This window comes from Schistocerca nitens, chromosome 3 (genome assembly GCF_023898315.1).
Source record: "Schistocerca nitens isolate TAMUIC-IGC-003100 chromosome 3, iqSchNite1.1, whole genome shotgun sequence".
Classification (NCBI taxonomy): domain Eukaryota; kingdom Metazoa; phylum Arthropoda; class Insecta; order Orthoptera; family Acrididae; genus Schistocerca; species Schistocerca nitens.
In genome coordinates this window covers 255,567,362-255,590,163 of record NC_064616.1, presented here as the reverse complement: position 1 = coordinate 255,590,163, position 22,802 = coordinate 255,567,362, and the positions used below count along the sequence as shown (strand labels likewise).

The 22,802-nt window shown below is 40.2% G+C and overlaps 1 protein-coding gene across 1 annotated transcript in view; it reads left to right on the top strand.

The window, feature by feature from the left end:
- Positions 1-5,269: 5,269 nt before the first annotated feature.
- LOC126248223 (protein obstructor-E-like) overlaps positions 5,270-22,802 on the top strand; it is a 50,478-nt gene continuing 32,945 nt past the window's right edge. Inside the window, exon 1 of the mRNA XM_049949046.1 lies at positions 5,270-5,391. Coding sequence (XP_049805003.1) covers positions 5,343-5,391 — 49 coding nt within the window. The 5' untranslated portion in view covers positions 5,270-5,342. The remainder of the gene's footprint in view (positions 5,392-22,802) is intronic.

The following is a 22,802-nucleotide window of genomic DNA, read 5'->3' as shown; positions in this document are numbered from 1 at the left end:
ATCACCATTTACGTAATAAAACAATAACGGGTCTCCTCATCTATTTATACGTGATGTGTATTTATGCTCAGGGTCAGCTGCTAATCCCAGCGCCAATCGTCGATCCTTTGCAGTTCTCCCTGCATTCCGATACAGCCTTCTGGATCGTTGATGAAGCATTTACGAGGTGTTAATTCTCGTTTTATCATTCCTACAGCGGATTTAAGAGCCACCAAGAACAGCCCCGTTATATTCAAGGAATATTTCGACGTTTTTCCTATCTTACTACCTGTTTTAAAGTTACACTTTCAAATTTATTGATTTTGTGTTTAATATGAACATTCCTGAAATGTAAACGTATTTACCAAAAGAAGACAAACTTGTCGCTTGTGTAAATGGTTTGTTGTTAAAAATTAAATATCAGCGAACGTCCGATGTGTCACAAAAAGCGTTAAACAGAGTTTTACTTTTCGAAACTTGTAAATTATACTCTGCCATTAGTTTCTGAAATCATCATTCATCTTGTGATCATTGTGATCATTGGAGTAGAATTAATTCTGCTTAAATTATCAGAAAAGTGTTAACGTCGTTTGAGGTAGTAAACTAGAATAAGTGTAATAAAACTATGGGTGGTGAGACTTTAAGAACTGAGAAAATAGTAATAATTACAGGAATTACTAGACGAGTCATTAAAATATATCATAACACAGTTGACAGATTGAATTTGTTTCGATGTGAATGAGGAGCAACATCTGGTATCTTCCATTTTCAGTTTATCGAGTCATGCGAGAAACAATCTTGTTTTAATGTTTTGTTTAATGTTATGCTTCATTCTCATGTTACTGAGAAAAGAAATGTTAAAAAGTTTCTCAGACTGTCTGTAAAAAAAAAAAATGGCTCTGAGCACTATGGGACTTAACATCTGAGGTCATCAGTCCCCTAGAACTTAGAACTACTTAAACCTAATTAACCTAAGGATATCACACATACCCATGCCCGAGGCAGGATTCGAACCTGCGACCGTAGCGGTCACGCGATTCCAGACTGAAGCGCCTAGAACCGCTCGGCCACAGCGGCCGGCTTTTAGGCTTTGACACACATTTCACAAGTTTAGAATGAATTTACATTATGACTGACACTGAATTTTAGTTATATGTATGAGTGTGCACACGTATAGGCAGGGCTGCATCGTGCATTCATGATTATCCTGCTTTGAAAGTGATCCTTCTTTCGTAATGCTAACAACATTTACTTATCTTTGTAACGAAATTCCACCTCGTATGAAAGATAATTAAATTATATTTCCTTCGCTCATTCATCTATGAACAAACGTTAGTGGATTAATAATTTATTTTATCTACCGAAAATTTTCGAAATACTTAATACTTTCATACAAATTTTCCTAAAATAATGCGTAAAAAGACATTTATGGATAATATTTATTGTTTACGTATAAATTTCTTTCTTGTTGTAGGTTTCTTTCCCCCAGTCGTCTACAGCTGCTCCTGTGCTGGCGTTCACCTGTATGCTGACAGCAGTAAAACAAAAACTTGCCAACCAATTATTTTAAATTATATTGGCTTTTATAAGTTTCTATTTAAAGTACCTCATTCTTGTAACAAGTAAGTAGTTACTCTGTTTTAATTTCATGAAGATCTAATAGTTTGTAAAACATTTTTCTTTGTGTAGTTCTAAATATTTTTAATGTCTATTTCGTTACTAGCTTTCATATCTAGTCCCTCTACATTTCTTCATAGCGAGAGGCTCCTAAATGATAATACCACCAGTTTTACACAGTCAGTTCAAGACGTTACATGACATCTGAAAGTGCTGAATGTAGGCCTAAATGTGCCGATATGCCGCCACAGCTCACTTTCATTTCAATTTCTTTCTGCACATAGCCTAATAGATTACAAAGCTGCATTCTGATTGTTTCTGATGAAGCACGAATTATTGCTACTTTCCTTGGCCAAACATGTTTTAGTAAATCCGTGAAATCATCGGTGTGTTATTTTTAGAGTACGTCTAAAAAATTTTTTGACAATAACAAGGATGACTGGGGAATCGTTATAATTCCTTTCTGTTTTTCACCTTAACTACTTAGTTGCCTAGTTTATAGGAAATTCACCTGTTTTGTATGTAGAGCCCGTTATTAATAACAGATGGCGGAATATTCTACCAAAACAGCTTAATGTTCTTTAAAACGATGTACCAGTTAAGGTAATAAGCACAAAAGCAATACAAATAACAAAATTTTTGGGCCTAATGTCCTAAATATCACTGGCAGTTTTAAACATTTAATGTTTTTAGGTATACAACAAAAATAAAGATCCATAGATGAGGACAAAAATGTTCTGACAAGGAAAGTAAGCAGTATTTGTGTTTTAGCGTTAATAGGTGGAACCCAGTCCCACAGCCTTGCTACTCATGCGTTTGCTCCTCCCTAATGTTAGTTCAGTATCTTAACTACAGCGCCACCTAGGTCGATCTGTCTGAATCATCACAAACCATATGATTATTGTAGCCTATCAGGACTGAAACTATTTTGTATTGATAGATTCTTATTTAGTATGTTTTACGCTTTCTTTGCGTAAAGTTCTACAGAGAACTTTAATATGTGCCTTATCGCTTTATTTTTTGCTTATGTAATGAATGACTGCTAAAAATCTACCGTTCGTTTGCAAGAAAAAAGAGGTTTTCTGCAAGGCTGGCTTATCTGCAGATACAAATGTTTCGAGTGTGACTCGACACTTTTTAAACTTTGTTCAGTGATACAGTATAAAACTACTTTTGATGTATTATTTAATTAATAGCTGTTATTTTGTCAGCAACTGTAGTACGTATTTCAGAATAAAAGTCAGTCGTCAGTTTCACGGATATTTTTATTTCGCTTTATTGGTTTCAAAAGATTAATTTGTCATCTTCAGAAATTTAGTATTGGTTTTGCAGATGTCAGTATCTTCCTCACAGCCTCACTAGGCTACGGCATGCCAAAAATTTACATATTGTATGTGATTATTACAAACCAAGTTCGACGGATTAATAATTTAAAGTACAGAACCGCATTTATGTAAACAATCAAGTAGTTGTGCTAACAGCAAGGAGTTTACAGATTGTATGTGACTATTATAAACCCAGATTGACAGACTGATAATTTAAAGTACAAAATCACATTTGTGCACTTAGTCAAGTAGCTGTGCTACCAGTTCCTTGCTGCTGGCACAACAACTTGGCTAAGTCCTTAAATGTGATTCATTTACTGTAAGTTATTAATCTGTCAATCTGTGTTCACAGCAACCAAGTACAATATGCACTGTTTTAGTTATGGCATGCCATTATGCTTCCTTGAAGAAGATACTGACATCTACTAAAAAGTACTGTAATACATTTTTTATACTGTACATAAATATATGGTCAAGGTCTAATGATTCATTAATTTTGTATGCTTCTGAAGACGACAGATTAATCCCTTGAAACTGGTAAAGTAAAAATATGTTTGCCGGCCGAAGTGGCCGTGCGGTTAAAGGCGCTGCAGTCTGGAACCGCAAGACCGCTACGGTCGCAGGTTCGAATCCTGCCTCGGGCATGGATGTTTGTGATGTCCTTAGGTTAGTTAGGTTTAACTAGTTCTAAGTTCTAGGGGACTAATGACGTCAGCAGTTGAGTCCCATAGTGCTCAGAGCCATTTGAACCATTTTTTTAAAAATATGTTTGCAACTGACGGCAGAATTTTATTGTGAAATGTGTTTGATATAAGTTATCTTGTAAGACTGTATTATGATCAAAAGAGCATTGTATAGTGGGTACTAACTAGGAGGAAGTGCAGTTTTTAAGACACAGGATGGAGTTTGCTGTGTCATCCAGTCTGATTTAGGTTTTGCTTCTTTTCTTCTAAACCATTTCAGGCAAATGCCGCGACGGTTTCTTCGCCAAGGTCTCGGTCGATTACTTGTCTCATCCTCGTTAACGTGCTTATATATTTTGTGTGCATGTACGCGAGCACTCACATTACGAGAATCGAAAATCTCCAACCCTTCAGCAGTAGAAGTAGTACTATCGGTTATCACAATAGCTACAGTCAGCCAATCATTACCTTCAATAATAGTAACATTGTTACTACTACTACAATTAAATGCGCATCCTACAAATACGAGTACACAAGGACGATGAAGGATGGAAGTAGAGGCAACTCCTTATGAGCTATTTATTTTCATTATATTTTCATGACAAATGCCATATCCTTGTGAAAAGGTCTCCGGATAATGAAATAAATATAAGGGGATTACTCTCATACATATTACCCAATATCGACACCGCGATGAAATGGGTACGTGTTACTTTTCCTCCGATATAAAATTAATTGTTGGTAAGGCGGGTACCAGGTTGAGATTCATTGGTAGAGTCCTTATAAAATGTAGTCCATCAAGAAAGGAGGTGGCTTACAAAACACTCGTTCGACCTATACTTGAGTATTGCTCATCAGTGTGGGATCCGTACCAGATCGGGTTGACGCAGGAGATAGAGAAGATCCAAAGAAGAGCGGCGCGTTTCGTCACAGGGTTATTTGGTAAGCGTGATAGCGTTACGGAGATGTTTAGCAAAATCAAGTGGCAAACTCTGCAAGAGAGGCGCTCAGCATCGCGGTGTAGCTTGCTGTCCATGTTTCGAGAGGGTGCGTTTCTGGATGAGGTATCGAATATATTGCTCCCCCCTACTTATACCTCCCGAGGAGATCACGAATGTAAAACTAGAGAGATTCGAGCGCGCACGGAGGCTTTCCGGCAGCCGTTCTTCCCGCGAACCATACGCGACTGGAACAGAAAAGGGAGTGACACGTAAAGTGCCCACCGCCACACACCGTTGGGTGGCTTGCGGAGTATAAATCTAGATGTGGATGTAGATTCCTTTGCAGATCCTCGGTGCATCGCAATATTCTGGCTGAGCCCACAGAGAAAACAAACAGTGATGCAAGATTTCATGAAACGTCTGTCGGAGGAGACGGATTCGCTCGCAATGTCGGAAGGTTAATAATTTTCGAGAGATAAGAAACCGTCGTGGATGTCACGATCGGAATGAAGCGAGCCCGCATTATTACTTCCCAGCACGCTGGCGGGTTTTCACGGGCCGGATGCGGCGGGAAAGTCAATTTGCGAGGGTCTGATTGCCGGCAGCCGGAAGGAGAAGAACCCCGGGTGCGTACAAGTCAGTCACACCCCGAGCCGGGTGTCATCAGGCGACGTGCGGCGTCGGCGCCGGGGCCGCGTCCAGCCTGGGGTGGGGGATGCGGGGTGTGGAGGGGGCCGCCGCCTGCTATAAAGCTATAGGCGCGCCGGGAGGGTTCACAGATTTCACGTGACTCAGCCATGGCTACCAGCGCAGCTCTGCTCCTCGCGTCCGCGGCCGTCCTCTTGGGTGAGTTCCCAGTTCATTGACTCTGCGACCTACACTCCGGAACGGCTGAACCTTTCCCGCCTTGACCCACAACGGCCGCCATCCATCCAACAACAGCTACTCGCACTCTTCTCACAGACGAGTTGCTTTTGTGTTCTGACGCGTATTCGAAAATGATAAATTAGTGTAGATACAATGCAGAACTGCCACTTCTCGAGAGGACTAGTCAAACTGAGTTTGACAATCTTAATACCCGATTTCAAACGTGCAGATTTCAGTAAATTCTTATTTTTTCTAGCCGTCACTTTATTTTTTGGTTGATATCGTCAGAGCACCGAACATACGTCTCGCATAGTTCGAGCTCGATATTACCTTCGAGATCCCTGTTATTTAATTATTTTACGATCATTATTATTCTTTGTAAATGAATTTATCACTTAGGATCACGCTAAAATTAATTTCCCCTACAGATCCTCCTCTTCTATGGGACTTGTTCATGTCTCCGATGGCCTGGTTTCTTTGTCATTCTTTCAATGTAAATCTATTTTTTAAAAAAAATGTTCTTTCAGTTTGAAACTCTTGCAAAATTTTCAAACTGCTCCTAAATGTATGAACTTATAAATAATATGAATTGTTAGACTTTGCAAGACATTCTCCAACGCCTCGCATAGTTCGAACTCGATATTACCTTCGAGATCCCTGTTATTTAATTATTTTACGATTATTATTATTCTTCGTAAATGAATTTATCACTTAGCATCACGCTAAAATTAATTTCCCCTACGGATCCTCCTCTTCTATGGGACTTGTTCATGTCTCCGATGGCCTGGTTTCTTTGTCATTCTTTCAATGTAAATCTATTTTTTAAAAAAAATGTTCTTTCAGTTTGAAACTCTTGCAAAATTTTCAAACTGCTCCTAAATGTATGAACTTATAAATAATATGAATTGTTAGACTTTGCAAGACATTCTCCAACGCCTCGCATAGTTCGAACTCGATATTACCTTCGAGATCCCTGTTATTTAATTATTTTACGATTATTATTATTCTTCGTAAATGAATTTATCACTTAGCATCACGCTAAAATTAATTTCCCCTACGGATCCTCCTCTTCTATGGGACTTGTTCATGTCTCCGATGGCCTGGTTTCTTTGTCATTCTTTCAATGTAAATCTATTTTTTAAAAAAAATGTTCTTTCAGTTTGAAACTCTTGCAAAATTTTCAAACTGCTCCTAAATGTATGAACTTATAAATAATATGAATTGTTAGACTTTGCAAGACATTCTCCAACGCCTCGCATAGTTCGAACTCGATATTACCTTCGAGATCCCTGTTATTTAATTATTTTACGATTATTATTATTCTTCGTAAATGAATTTATCACTTAGCATCACGCTAAAATTAATTTCCCCTACGGATCCTCCTCTTCTATGGGACTTGTTCATGTCTCCGATGGCCTGGGTTTCTTTATCATTCTTTCAACGTAAATATATTAAAAAAAATGTTCTTTCAGTTTGAAACTCTTGCAAATTTGGAAACTGCTCCTAAATGTGTGAACTTATAAATAACATGAATTGTGAGACTATGCCAGACATTTTCCAACGTCCTTAAAAAAACGATGTAATGGCCTCATATTTCAGGGATAGTTCAATTTATCACTTAGGATCACTCTAAAATTCATTTCCCTTTGCTTCCACGGATCTTCTTCTGTAGGACATCATGCGTTTGATGGGCTGTTTCTTTGTTATTCTGTCGATGACTTTTTTTTAAAACTCTTCTCTCAGATTGAAACTCTTACAGATTTTGCTCTGTGATCCTAAAGTATTTACTTATAAATAATTTTAATTGTCTGACTTTCCTAGATTTTCCACGACTTCCTTAAAACAGAGCATTCAGGGGTAGGTGAATTTATGCTTGGTTGATCTATTTTCATTTCTCCTGCACAGGTGTCCCAGAAATGTTTGCTCCTTTATTAAATAGCCTAAGCTAATTTAGCGATGTGCTGAAACAGCTTCTAAATTAGTTTATATTCTGCTATAATTTCCAGTCGTACAGATGTATAGTATTAAATAGACCGGGGTGCAAATATTATTATTTCTGCCGTGAGATTTTACAAAAGCTTGTTACATATTCCTCCTGTATTTGTAACAAATACCAGTTTCGTGGACCAATATAGGAGCCCCGATGAATGAAACACAACGGCCAATATTTACAATGCTTATATTATCAGGTACAAGAAACGCCGGAAACACAAAAGGCGTACAAGAAATGCCGGAAATATAAAAGGCGGGCTTGAAATCGCATAAATACAATCATTTCTAAGACGCAAAATTTTCGTGTTGACTTTACGACATAAAAATCCGTCAGACACTGAGAATTTTGAGCAAGATTTCGAAGATCTTCTTTCTTAAAAGTGCGATTTATAATTCGAGATGCTTTACATAAATTTTGCTGTCTACTCTTTTCTTTTAAAAAAGAACTTTTATGGATTAACTCATGGCTTGCTTTGAGAATAGTCATGATCTAGCTACTTGAGACCCCACTGAAGACAGGAAAGCATACCAATACCGTATTACTTGTTACACACTGGAGGTATACACTGATGAAGTCACTACTTTCAGTTTTCGGCTCTCGTATGACCCTGATCAAAAATAAAATAGTCTGCAATACACGTGCAGAGACTTTGCTTTCGTGAAGTATTATTGTTGTAGGAAGCCACAACGAAATATAGGAGTAGATACATTCGTTGACGATCTGGATTCTTGCAATACTGTACAACTGCCATTGAGTAACATTATACTAAAGAATATCTACCGCTTTAAATATTTTATCGTGTGGATCAGTTCCAGAACATGACATTTTAGCTTTACATATTCTTAGCTTGCCACCTGATTGTTAACTATTATGAGATGGAAAAGAGTTCCGAACCGTGGATAAAATGTGTTATATAAGTGATTCAACCCTGCCTTTTCAGAGAACTTGACGAAACGTGTTTAGAATAATAATGATAATAATAATAATAATAAAAGAGGACAGTGAAAGATTCGATGTCACTACAGAGAATACATTTTATCAAAATTAAACTAAAATCAGGCTTCGACATCATACTGCCAGCCAGGAATATTTTCGAATTACAAATTTATTTGTTACATAATTCACATGGGAACACAAATAAGCGATAATTGTAGGCCTACAGGACAGCGGGTATTGCGGGCCGTCAGCGGTCTAAATCTGCAACGTATTGGTCCAGATGGTAGATATGATTTGGCAGCATTACAATACGCGTTCCCCTGTGGCGCTGACACCACATCTAGATAGGCCAGCTGCGGCCGCCACTTTCGCTGAACTGGGCGGCGCTCCACATACGCAGCTGGTTTGTCCAGTCACGTCCCACTTCAATAAATGTCAACATATTCGGCACGGCAGACCACTTCTCATACTTCCTATTCCGGGTATTTATTAATAATTACTTGGCATATGCCCAATGCTATCTTGGTGCCTCAGTAGGTTAGATCTTTCCTTGACACTTTATCACTACGGGTATAACTAGAAATGATAATTTCGCTTCTGATCTGTGCAATAAGAAACTCTTAATCTAACTCATCAGTTCTATGACAGTGAAACAACTGTGTCGCTGGAGAAAGAAGTAATGACCGATGATTTCACCCTTCTGCTTTTAATACCTGTGAAAACATTCCTTATCTAGTTTCCTTTAGGTAGTTCTTTTAGAAAAATTACGATTTTCAATGTTCTAGGGTATTTAGATGTTGCAGCCTACCTTTATAATAGTTAAGAAACTCACCTCTTCCCATGATACATTCATAAAAAGTCGAATTTTACTTGGTGACAGAAAGTACATATAATTTGCAGCGTTGTTCTACATTAATGTTTAACGCAATGATGTAGACATGGTGCTCGAACAGTCGCTGTTTCGTATTTGCTACAGATTATGTCTTGCCAGCAAGTTACTTAACTGAATTCGACATCGAATGAATGGTTGACATTATAGTGCGTTATAGAGGCTAAAACACATTCTCCAGTTGCTTTAAAACTTGAGTAGTTTTGAAAATCGATATTATGCAAACACTATTTATTTCATTTTATTGATCCGGGCATGTTTGGACACCTATGTGTCACCTTCTTTAGGTCAAATTTTATTTGTGAAAATTACATTGCTAGTGAAACTGCATTATTATGGATGGGTCTTCGTGCTGTTTTTTTTTCGTTTTCGAGAGCATGTAATATTTTCTGTCCTGCTATTGGGTACACTGTTTGCACACTGGCATCCATAAAATTTTGCTCACCACTTTGCTTCACACGTATTTTCCACAAAACGTGAAGGAACATAATTTGAGCAGACTCGTCTGTTTCCATTGCATTCTTCATATTTGGAGACAGAAGTGACTGTTCAAATCCATAGTATGAAGACAGAAGTGTCCTCTCAAATCAGGTTCTGTCAGCTTTTGTAGAAAATACGTGTGAAGTAAAATGGTGGGCGAAATTCTATTAATAAGTGTGAAACCAGTGTACTCAATAGCAGCAGGAAGATATCTACCAGACACATACAACAGGACGGAAAATATGACATGCTGTCAAAAACGACCAAAATGGGCTAAAAGGCCCAGCTACAATACCGCAGTTTCCATTGTAATGTAATTTTCAGAACTAAAATTTGACCCACAGCAGATGACACGTAGGTGCCGAAACATGACTGACTGAATAAAAAGAAATAAATAACGTTTGCGTAAGTCGGAATTTGAAAACAACCCAAATTTTAAATTGCAAACACGGAAAAACATCAAGAGGAACTTCACATCTTAGCAAGTTATTTTAAACTCTGAAACAGAGACAAAATATATCACTGAATTCGATACCATGTAAGACTTTCTTTAACACCCCCGTGAGAACGCAAGATATTTTTTACATGTTAGAAAGTAAATTAACTCATGTCAAGTCAACATTTTCCAGATACTATGATTTATATCTACTAATACCTGCAGAAGAACTGCAGCTACTGTGACATTAAAGTAAATAAATGTTCAAACGTCCACCGAAATCATTTCAGCTAAAGACATTCAAGATAATCACTAGTAGACAATCTCAAATACTTAATTCGTACACGGGAGATGCATTTTCGATACAATCCCTCCCCCCTCCCCACAATCCACTGTCCCCTCCTCTCCTCCCCCCTCCCCGGCCGTAAGGGCTTAGATTTACCGTTGTTTCCGTAAATAAATTAAAATGAAAACTGTGGTGCTTCCTTTGAAAATGTAACGGTGGATTTTCTGACCTATCCTTGCCTAGTACTACCTCGCCCTCATCTTTAATTACCTCGTAGTCCACGGGAAGTTTAACCCTCAAATTGTTTCCGCAGTATTCGAAAAATGTTACCGTCGTCAGGAAAACAAATTTTGCAACAGGCACGTTGTTAAATGACCGTACAACGTCAAAGTCGGTGCTTCTGTGTTCCGGTAGAGAGACATATCATAGGAGGAGGTGAGTCAGTGCACACACCTTTACGGAGTCAAGAGTCAGGGCCGCTAGCTAGGCCTCTCACGACTGTATCGCGTGAGACAATCATAAGCTGCTTGCTAGCTTAACAAGAAGAAAGAGCACCTAAGTTCCGTATGGCATGTCCTTGTCCCGGAAGCCTGAAAACAATTCTAGACATTTCTTCAACGAATATCGTGTAGAATGCGTAAAGTGTTCGGAAATCTGCGGCCGAACTCTTCGTCATGTGGCGTGATACTGAACTTTAAACCAAAAATACTTTGTTAAAATACCGTACCATCTATCCTGTGCGAGAACCCTCTGGTGCTGTGAGTTACGAACACTGCATATTGGGAACCCACAGCAAAGACAGATTATACTGAAAAACTGACAATAATACAGTATATCTCGTTTTAAAAAGTACGTAGGGACTTCAGAAAGTAAGTTATACAAGTCGTCCCACGCCAAGGTCATAGTACAGCAATGGTGGATATTGTCAGAAGAGAGTAGTACATATTCCGGGTTTCCTGCAGACATAGTTATGCTGCTGTAGGGATGGCATCTGCCACACAGTGTGCAAGTAAAGTGGCGCAGCAATTGTAAACGTACTTCAAAGTTGAAATACACAGAACAATATGATTCTTGCAGGCAAAACGTCTAAATCGCCCACAGGTTCATAGCGAAATTTTAGCGGTGTATGGACCAAATATCATGTCGCGTCCAGCCGTAGCGAAACAGTGCTAACAATTTGACCAAAGGCTGGCGATGCTGACCGGGGAATCAAGATTTTGCACTGTACGATTTCCATCTTTTCAGCAAGCTTAAAAAACATCTGGAGGAAAAAGATTTTCAGACGATGAGGACGCTCACACAGTGGCTTTCAAATGGCTCTGTAACCAAGGAACAGATTTCTGCTGTCGAGGAACTGTACGGTTGGTACAACGTTGCTACCGCTGTTTACAGACTTGATGACTGAGGCTGGGGCACGAATTTCAGAACACCGTGTATATAAACTCCACTACGAATATGACGTCCCAATGTTAAACACCGGATAATTACAAAAAATTCGATAAATATAGACGTAAGTCTCGGCGCAAATGGATAGAAATAAGAGGGAGAGAGCACACACGACCGAAGACTCTGACCCGGAACTTTGTTCAAAAGCATCAGCGGTTCTACCACAAACGATTTACGCACAGAGCTTCTTGAAATCATGTGAAATAAGTGATCTTTTCAAACGCAACCGGAAGTGTCATGGTAGGATAAAATAAAATTTTTGAATTGAGCTGAATGGCGTCATTTTCTTCAGTTTGGACCATAATCTGCAACTGGTTATACTGTGCCTTTGGTGGTCACTGGGGAGTCTGTTCCATGAATTGGCTGAGTCTCTGCGGCATCCACTTCTACACACATACCATTGAATCCCGCAATTATATGCAGTATTGTCGTTATTTACCATAAAAATGGTTCAAATGGCTCTGAGCACTATGGGACTTAACATCTGAGGTCATCAGTCCCCCAGAACTTAGAACTACTTAAACCTAACTAACCTAAGGACACCACACACAATCATGCCCGAGGCAGGATTCGAACCTGCGACCGTAGCGGTTGGGCGGTTCAGACTGTAGCGCCTAGAACCGCTCGGCCACCCTGGCCGGCCCATTTACCATATTTTCAGACTTTTACATCTACATCTATATTTCACAAAACACCTTATCGTGTGTGACGGAGAATACTTCTTACACAACTGTCACCTCTCCACCTCTGAGCGAAGTAGTGCAGTGGTTAACACACTGGACTCGCATTCGGGAGGACGACTGTTCAAACCCGCGTCCAGTCATTCTGATTTAGGTTTTCCATGATTTCAATAAATCGCTTAAAGCAAATGCCGGTATGGTTCCTTCGGAAAGGCACGGCCGATTTTCTTCCCTATCCTTCCCCAATCCGAGCTTGTGCTTCGTATCTAATGACCTCGTTGTCGATGCACGTTAAACACTAATCTCGTCCTCTCCTTTGTCATTTCTCCCATTTCCTGTTACAGCCTTGAACGGTGTGCCAGAGGAACGACTCTAATTTTATTGTCTTGGTCCTTTCGCGAAATATATGTAGGGGGAGTAATATGTCGGTTGACTCTTGTAGGAATGTACGCTTTCGGAATTTTAACACTAAGCACACCGTAATGCTCAACGTCTCTCCTCTGACGTCTGTCACTGGACTTGATTGAGCATCTATGTCACGCTTTCGCGTTTATTAAACAGATCTGCTTAGAAATATGTTACAGTTATTTGGATCTTCTCTATTTACTCTATATATACTACGGGCCCCCAATTGACGAGAAATATTCAATTGTCAGTCAAACGAGGGTTTTGTAAGTTACCTACCTAAACACATGAGAATTCTTCCTATGCATTTCAGTCTGGCATCTGCCTTTCCTATTTTTTGGGGTCAACTTAGTTCAAAACTCTCCGAACGTATACGAGCAGACAAATGAGGAATGTGACTGCTTCCAGTGATTATTCGGTAATTTTGTAATCAAACAGTAATGGACCTTTCCGTGTATAAATGCGCAATACGTTATTGTTCATGTTGTGACTTACCTGGAAATTAGTGAACCGATGTCGATCATCCGCAGGTCTTCTCAACAATTTTCAGCGTTGCTATTTCTCTACGCAACAGAATCATCCACGAACAGCTCAAATGTTCAAATGTGTGTGAAATCTTATGGGACTTAACTGCTAAGGTCATCAGTCCCTAAACACACTATTTAACCTAAATTATCCTAAGGACAAACACACACACCCATGCCCGAGGGAGGATTCGAACCTTCGCCGGGACCAGCCGCACAGTCCATGACTGCAGCGCCTAAGACCGCTCGGCTAATCCCGCGCGGCCCGCGAACAGCCTCATGGATATATCTACGTTATCTACTGTATCAGTTAAATGAATATTGTGCACGTTATTGTCTAAAATTTCACGTCTGATGTGCGCCTGAACCTAATTTTACACCTAAAGACACCAACCACATGTTCTTTTCTATTGGCTGGGAACTCTTCAATCCAATCGTTAAGACTTATCTGATATTCCGTATTTTGTTGTATGTTTGTTCATCAGGTGATAGTATAGAAGTATATCGAAAGCCTTCTGCATGTCAAGGAACGCAGCACCATCAACCTGGCTGCTGGCGTCTGTTGCCTTGTAGGTATCGTAGACGAACGGAGCGAGCTGGGATTTACAAGATCGTTGTTTCAGGAGTTCGTGTTGATTCCTATCGAGGAGAGTTTCGGTCTTCTGGTAGGTCATAAAGCTGGAGCATTAAACGTGGTCTATAGCGGATTGACGCCAGCAGTATATGCCTATTGTACAACAACAGGACACATCGCACTGCCTCAAGCTCGTTAACACATTTAGACAAAGCACTGAGTTAAAAGTAGCAAGTAATAGATAATATAATGAGAGAAGTACTCTGAGTTTTCTCAGAGATTGACGCCTTTGTAAAAAACATTTCGATCTACTAACGACTCACTGAGTTGATAATGTGCAGCCCAGTTGTAGGTCTTATCTGTGGTGGGGTTAGGACGAAGGTACATTTGGCATCTCAGGTGGGTTATTCAGAACTGCTTGCCAAACGCGTTCACTCTGCAGAACTATCAGTCTCTTGTCACCAGATCAAGCAGATCTCAGCTACTCTCGAATGACAAACCTTCTCGCACTAGGAAGCCGATTCTCGAGTCGAACGTTTTCTTATACTTACAATTGGTTGTTTAGAGTTAAGAGGATATGGAAAATTAGCCCTGGAACATCAAAGATAATTTACCAAGTGAGGCGACGTAGTGCTAAAGGCACTGAACTCGCAGTCAAGAGGAACAGGGCTCAAATCCCCATTCGACATTCCAAATTCAGATTTTTTTGTCGTTTCTGTAAATCACTTAAGAAGAATGGCTAGACATTTCCTTTTAAAATGTCACGGCTGATTTCCTAGATTTATTGCAGATTCTTCTACAATCCAAGCTCGTGTTTCCTTTATAGTGACCTTACCATCGATTGGACCCTACCTTACAGGATATTGAAAAACCACGTCTTCATAGACAAACAACAATATTACCCTGAATACCTCACACTTCTCATCTACGCATAATACGTTGCTACACCCAATCATAAGCTGTGATATTCTCTGGAAACCGCCATTAACTGGACAGACGTGACGGACACTCGGAGGACCACGATGAGATAGATTTGTGATTTGGCCACCACACAAATCTGAAAAGTTTCCCTTCTGATTGTAAGACAAGGATTCATTCTCACGTACCACGCTTAACTGTACAGCCAGTGCAAAATACGAGTCACTGTTTAGTACAAACAACAGATGCGCAGCGAAACGTCACCTTGGAGGAGAGAGCGGCAAGCAAGGGACGGAGAAAGAGAGAGAGGTCTGTGCAGGCTAACGGATCCTTGTGCACTCCTGCGGAACGGTTCAAATTAGCGCAGTCAGTGATGCGAATTTAGAGCATCGTGTTCTGGCAGCGTAAAGAGAGGGAGAAAGAGAGAGACGATAGGAGATAAAATTGGTAATTCTAGAATAAATGGTTCAAATGGCTCTGAGCACTATGGGACCCAACTGTTGTGGTCATTAGACCCCTAGAACTTAGAACTACTTAAACCTAACTAACCTAAGGATATCACACATCCATGCCCGAGGCAGGATTCGAACCTGCGACCGTAGCAGTCGCACGGTTCCGGACTGCGCGCCTAGAACCGCGAGACCGCCGCGGCCTGCGGTAATTCTAGAATACACACCACTTCTGCTGTTCCACCATGAAATAAGTCCACATTTTAATTCTCCCTAAACGTGGTTTCCTTAATCGATTAAGGTTGATTGCTTGGATGATTTCTTTGAAAAGGACGCGTCCGATTTCCTTGTCTATCCCTCCCCACCTAAACCTAGGTCCCATCTCTAAGATACTTCACGACGACGAGAAATTACACCTCAATATTCCTTCGTGTGATTAGTGTCGCTATGAGCTCACGTGAAATGAGTTAACTTCAGTGATCTTGGCTGTACATTCGTCATTGGTACACACGGATACGAAAATTGGATGCCTTGTGTAGATTTTTTTAGTGACATCTATCACGCATGGGGCCTATAAGGGAGCGGTATGGGATGTATTTGATGAGTCTGACACACTCCTGCCTTGTAGATGCCAATATATGTCTTCAGAGATTCTTCTTCATGCTACGTTGGGCTTTTGAAAACTAAATTTGGAGAGAGGGAAAATTTCTCCTTCTAACAAACAGACGGAGTTGACGTGAAATTGAAGCGTTCTCTCGAACAACGACTGAAATGAAACCCAAGTCAGTCAGTAGTTCTTACATATTACTCTATCATGTCATATATTTTGAAACCAAAATATTTCGTTTATATTTGACGGAAAGTTAGTCCATGTACTGAAGACTAAAATGAATAAAAAAAACTATTTAAACTGTTCGATGCTATGTATCTCGATCTTAGTATATTTCAGTTAAGTCGTTTTCCCAGAGAATGCCTCGACTGTATTTCCGTTATATGGGTACATATTGCGCAGTTGTGTAGTTGAAGTGTGCAGTTGGTCTTCAAACAAATTTCCTTTATACAACTTTTTAAAATAGTTGTATGAGTATGTTTCGTTGAAACGTGTAAGATAGGTCAATTTAGCGTTAGTACATTCTTTGCTATGCACTATTTATCATTAACGAAAATTCATGTAAAGTTGGCCAAGATTTAAAGCTAATCTGCTCCTTTGTTATAAATAGTAAAGAATTAGATGTATGCCATAGATCAATTGGTAAATACAGATGCATTAAATACATGAGACCACAACCATATCAAAAGAATGTGTACGGTTTACAAGAGAAATTAACTACGAGAAATCAAGATGGGTGCCGCGTGTACTCGCATTTCATGCTGACTGAAAGAAGATGCAGAACCAAATATCTCGTCAGTATCAGGCCTGGGTAAAAAGAATAGAAGTAATTTTGTGCGCCTTTAAGTTACGTTGAATGAAGCTTGCTTCCATCAGTCTACACTAGAACCCAAGCAACATTCAAAGCAATGATTGAAACCGGTGGCATTGTATAGAAAGGCTATCATAATGTCATTATCGAAACTCTTATACCCAGTGTTTTCAGAGATACAAAAGGTACTGTACATAATTAACTTGTAAGATATATAACAGGTATCGGAGAATATTATACACCTCCTATTGATGAAAAGATACGTAACAGGCATGGACTGCAAGAAGAAAAGTTCGTCTAATGTCAGGAAAATACAATGGAAAACCTACGGGTTTGAATTAAGAAACGTTCGGGCAGGCACCCGTTCTCAGGTTTACCATCCTCTGACTTCCAGTTGTTGCACATATAAAGAAATCTGTGGATGGAAAACCTTTCGATTCCAAAGAAGAAGTTATGGCTGCTTTGAAGACCTTCCTGATATACAATTTAGGGATGGATCCTGCTCACTGGAAAAACTTTAAAAGAAGTGCATTGACCTAAAATGGTGCTACGTATAACACCGAGTGAATTGTGGAGGAGCTAGGTTCAAATCGAAAGCTTCTATCCAGTCACTCGTCGACCAGCCTGTTGTGCGATTAAAGATAGCAAAAGGAAAGCTGAAATTTTAAAATTCTCGTTCAAGAAATCATTCACGCAGGAGGGTCGCACGAAAATGCAATAGTTTGGCCGCACACAACTCCTGTAAGGAGGACATAGTACTAGGCATCCCTGGCATAGAGAAGCAACTGAAAGAACTGAAAACAAATAAGTCACCAGGTTCGCATGGAATTCAAATTTGATTTTACAATTAATACTCTATGGCATTGGACCAGGCGACTGGAAAAAAGCACAGATAACTCCAGTTTATAAGAAGGGCAAAAGAGCGAACACGTGAAATAACAGACCAATATCTTTAACATCGGTTGTTGTCGTTGTGGTCTTCAGTCCTGAGACTGGTTTGATGCAGCTCTCCATGCTACTCTATCCTGTGCAAGCTTCTTCAGCTCCCAGTACCTACTGCAACCTACATCCTTCTGAATCTGCTTAGTGTATTCATCTCTTGGTCTCCCTCTACGATTTTTACCCTCCACGCTGCCCTCCAATACTAAACTGGTGATCCCTTGATGCCTCAGAACATGTCCTACCAACCGATCCCTTCTTCTAGTCAAGTTGTGCCACAAACTTCTCTTCTCCCCAATCCCATTCAATACTTCCTCATTAGTTATGTGATCTACCCATCTAATCTTCAGCATTCTTCTGTAGCACCACATTTCTAAAGCTTCTATTCTCTTCTTGTCCAAACTATTTATCGTCCATGTTTCACTTCCATACATGGCTACACTCCATACAAATACTTTTAGAAACGACTTCCTGACACTTAAACCTATACTCGATGTTAACAAATTTCTCTTCTTTCGAAATGCTTTCCTTGCCATTGCCAGTCTACATTTTATATCCTCTCTACTTCGATCATCATCAGTTATTTTGCTCCCCAAATAGCAAAACTCCTTTACTACTGTAAGTGTCTCATTTCCTGATCTAATTCCCTCAGCATCACCCGACTTAATTCGACTACATTCCATTATCCTCGTTTTGCTTTTGTTGATGTTCATCTTATATCCTCCTTTCAAAACACTATCCATTCCGTTCAACTGCTCTTCCAAGTCCTTTGCTGTCTCTGATAGAATTAAAATGTCATCGGCGACCCTAAAAGATTTTATTTCTTCTCTTCTTTAACATCGGTATGTTGCAGAATTCCTGAGCATAGTGTAAGTTAGAACACATAAATTTCGTTGAGACAGAAAAGGTTCTGTCCTCAAATAAGCATGGATTTAGAAAGGATCACTCGTGTGAAACTCAGCTTTCCCTTTTCTCACATGAAATCCTGCGAACCATGGATGAAGGGCAATATATAGATTCCATACTCCTAGATTTCCGGAAACCGTTTGACGTGGTGCCCCAATGCCGACTGTGAACGAAGGTTCAAGCATAGGGAATAGGTTCTCGGGTGTGTGAGTGGCTCGAAGACATTTCAAATACAGGGTGATTCAAAAAGAATACCACAACTTTAAAAATGTGTATTTAATGAAAGAAACATAATATAACCTTCTGTTATACATCATTACAAAGAGTGTTTAAAAAGGTTTTTTTTCACTCAAAAACAAGTTCAGAGATGTTCAATATGGCCCCCTCCAGACACTCGAGCAATATCAACCCGATACTCCAACTCGTTCCACACTCTCTGTAGCATATCAGGCGTAACAGTTTGGATAGCTGCTGTTATTTCTCGTTTCAAATCATCAATGGTGGCTGGGAGAGGTGGCCGAAACACCATATCCTTAACATACCCCCATAAGAAAAAATCGCAGGGGGTAAGATCAGGGCTTCTTGGAGGCCAGTGATGAAGTGCTCTGTCACGGGCTGCCTGGCGGCCGATCCATCGCCTCGGGTAGTTGACGTTCAGGTAGTTACGGACAGATAACTGCCAATGTGGTGGCGCTCCATCCTGCTGAAATATGAATTGTTGTGCTTCTTGTTCGAGCTGAGGGAACAGCCAATTCTCTAACATCTCCAGATACTGTAGTCCAGTTACAGTAGCACCTTCGAAGAAAAAGGGACCAAAAACTTTATTGGCTGAAATGGCACAGAAAACGTTCACCTTAGGCGAGTCACGTTCATACTGAGTTGTTTCCCGCGGATTCTGTCGTCGATTCACTTCTGCCGTACTCAATAACACAAAAAGCTATCTGTTGAGCGGTCGCCATCTTAGCATCAACTGACGCTGACGCCTAGTCAACAGCGCCTCAAGCGAACAAATTTACAACTAAATGAAACTTTATAGCTCCCTTAATTCGCCGACAGATAGTGCTTAGCTCTGCCTTTTGTCGTTGCAGAGTTTTAAATTCCTAAAGTTGTGGTATTCTTTTTGAATCACCCTGTATAATAGAACCTAGAACGTTGTCCTCGACGGCGAGTGTTCATCGGGGACAATGGTATCGTCGCGAGTGCTCCAGAGTGCTGTGATAGGACCACTCTTGTTCTCTATACACATAAATGATCCGATATTTAGGGCGAGCAGCATGCTGCGGCTGTTTGCTGATAACGCTTTAACACACGGTATAGCGTTGTCATTGAATGATTAGTGGGGTGCAGGATGACTTGGACAGAATCTGTATTTGGTATGACGAATGGCAGCTTGCACAAATGTAGAAAAATGCAATTTATTGCAGATGAGTAGGAAAATCAGTCTTGTAATTTTCGAACATAGTATTAGTATTATTCTGCTTGACATAGTCATGCGTATTAAATACCCAGGAATAAAGTTAGTAAAAGATATGAAATGGCACGAGTACGGAAGAACGGTAGTAGGGAAGGCGAACCGTCGACTTCGTTTTACTGGGAGAATTTTTAGGGAATTGTAGCTCATATATATAGGAAACCACGTACAGAACACTAGTGTGACTCTTTCTTGACTACTGTTCAAATTTTTGGGATCGCCACCACGTATTATTAAAGGAAAACAACAAAGTAATTTAGACGCTTACTGCTAGATTTGTTATCGGTAGGTTCGAGCAACTGTTAATATTCGAAATAGAAGTACTAAGGAAAATTTTTGGACCTGTATACGACGAAAATAATATGGAATGGAGAAAAGAAGAAATGAAGAATTAGGAGGGCTGTACAAACACCGTAACATTGTCGAAGTGCTCAAGAGGAGAAGGTTGAATTGGGCAGGCCATATAGCAAGAATGCAGAGAATAGACTACATAGAATGGCATTCAGCAGAACAATAGATGGAACGAGAGGAAGAGGGAGACCCAGAATCAGATAGCGGGATAACATTCGGGAGGACACAGCTAGGATGAACAGCAACAGCAACTGGACAAACAGTGCATTGGACAGGCAGAAGTGGAAGAGGCTCATAGAGCAGGCGTATGGTCGATAAGGCCCTTGCCACATGTAAAGTAAAAAAAGTAAAGGTTCGAGCAACACGCGAGTGTTACGAAGGTTCTTCCCGATATAAAATTTCTGTTCCTGAAGCGAAAACGACATCGTTTTCACGACACAAAGTACAGAAATTTTAGAGAATGGGAATTTTAAACTTACTGCAGAACGACTCTACTGCCGCCAACGTACTTTTCGCGTAAGGACCGGAAACACAAGAGAAATCAGGGCTCGTACTGACGCGTATAGACAATATTTTTTCCCCGCCCCATTTGAGAGGAAATGACTAGTAGTGCTGAAAAGTACCTTCTGCCATGCACCATTCAGTGGCTTTCCGAGTATGTAGGTAGAGGCAGAAATCTCAGTCCGGGTACCCCCATTTTGGTTTCGTTTGGTTTCCGAAAACCGTTTAAAGCAAAAGCTGGGGTAGTTTTTTCGAAAAGCAAAAGCCTCATGTTCTTCTATAACCTTGTCCGCTCCTAACTTGTACTCCGTCTGTAGGTGTCTCTATTGACAGGGCGTTTAAACCCTTACACCCCTCCATTCATTGTAAAATACCTTAGTCTGATTCCTCGGCACAGGCCCGTCTCTTGTGAGAGACTCTACGAGTAACCAAGTTCCCCCTTAATATTTGCATTACATATGCCTGCGACTGATCTCTGTCGTTCGCATTATCTCATAGATGGCCCCACTTGGAGAGACCAGTCTATTCATCTGTACTATACGCATTTATGTTCATCGGGCGTGACCTACTTGACCGAGCACGGTTGCGTTTCGATCGCACAGTGGATTCGCATTCGGGACAATGGTGGTTTATATTCTCGTTCAAGCATCGAGATGTTGGCTTCCGTGGCTTCTCTAAGTCGTTAAGGCAATTGTCGGTATGGTTCCGTTGGAAAGGACGTGTGGGCTGTTCTTTTCCCGTTATTATTCAAAACGAACTTCTGCTCTGTTTCTAATAAACGCGTCGTCGACAGGACGTTAAAATCTATTCTTCCTTCTTCCTTTTTCTGATAAAATAGTAAGACATTCGAATCATATTCAAGAGAGCGTGGTTCAGATCACGGTTGACCACCATTTGTGTTTCCAACGGTCCTCGCGAATGATTTCCGGCGAATGCCTGGATGATTCCTTCAAAAAGATAATGCTTCTTAACTTGTATCATTCTCATCGTACAGCGATTATGTTTTTTGTGTAATGATGTGTGCAACCGACATCAACACAACATCAATCTCTAACATTTCTCCTCATTCTCTTCTTCCTTCTTATTCTTATTGTACCATTTATCCTAGGTTTTGTAATGTCTCATTAAAGTTGTGCTATAGAGATATACTTTCGTCTGTGACACCGAATTCACATTTTCCATATCTTAGCCACACTTTCCGTGACCCACGCTCTGCTGTTTGTGGCGTGTGACCGTAACTGGCAATACTCCTTTATGGAGCAATTGAAATCGATGTGTTACGTACGAAAAGTTTTTGCCATATATCTATAACGAATACGGTCATCATTTGTAAATGCCGGTCGCGCTAACAAATTATGAATATTCATTTGGGCAGCTTAAGTTTCACCAATTGTCTTGAGAAAAGACGAAGTTCTTGTAGAACACCAGATGAATGCGCCCTACGAAGGCTTCGTGCTATACTCCTCTTTCATAGCTGTTGAATTCAGGACTGTTTTTCAACTTTATGATGCATCAGATCAAATACAGGAGTAGTGCCGTCCGTTATCCTGAAAAGTGAGAGCATGAAACAGTGATGGGACTGATGGGTTGGTTGTATTACCATCTTAAGCCTGGTAATTATCTTGATGCTTTGTGAATGGAGCAGGCTGTCTATCGGCAGCAAAGGGATTGAAGAAAGAGTTCAATTTTCTCTCAGAGTTTTGGTCATCACAGACGTAATGGCCAAGTACAAGAAAGGAAATGTATATTCGTCGTGTTTAAGGAAACTTCCAGTATTCGCCTTAA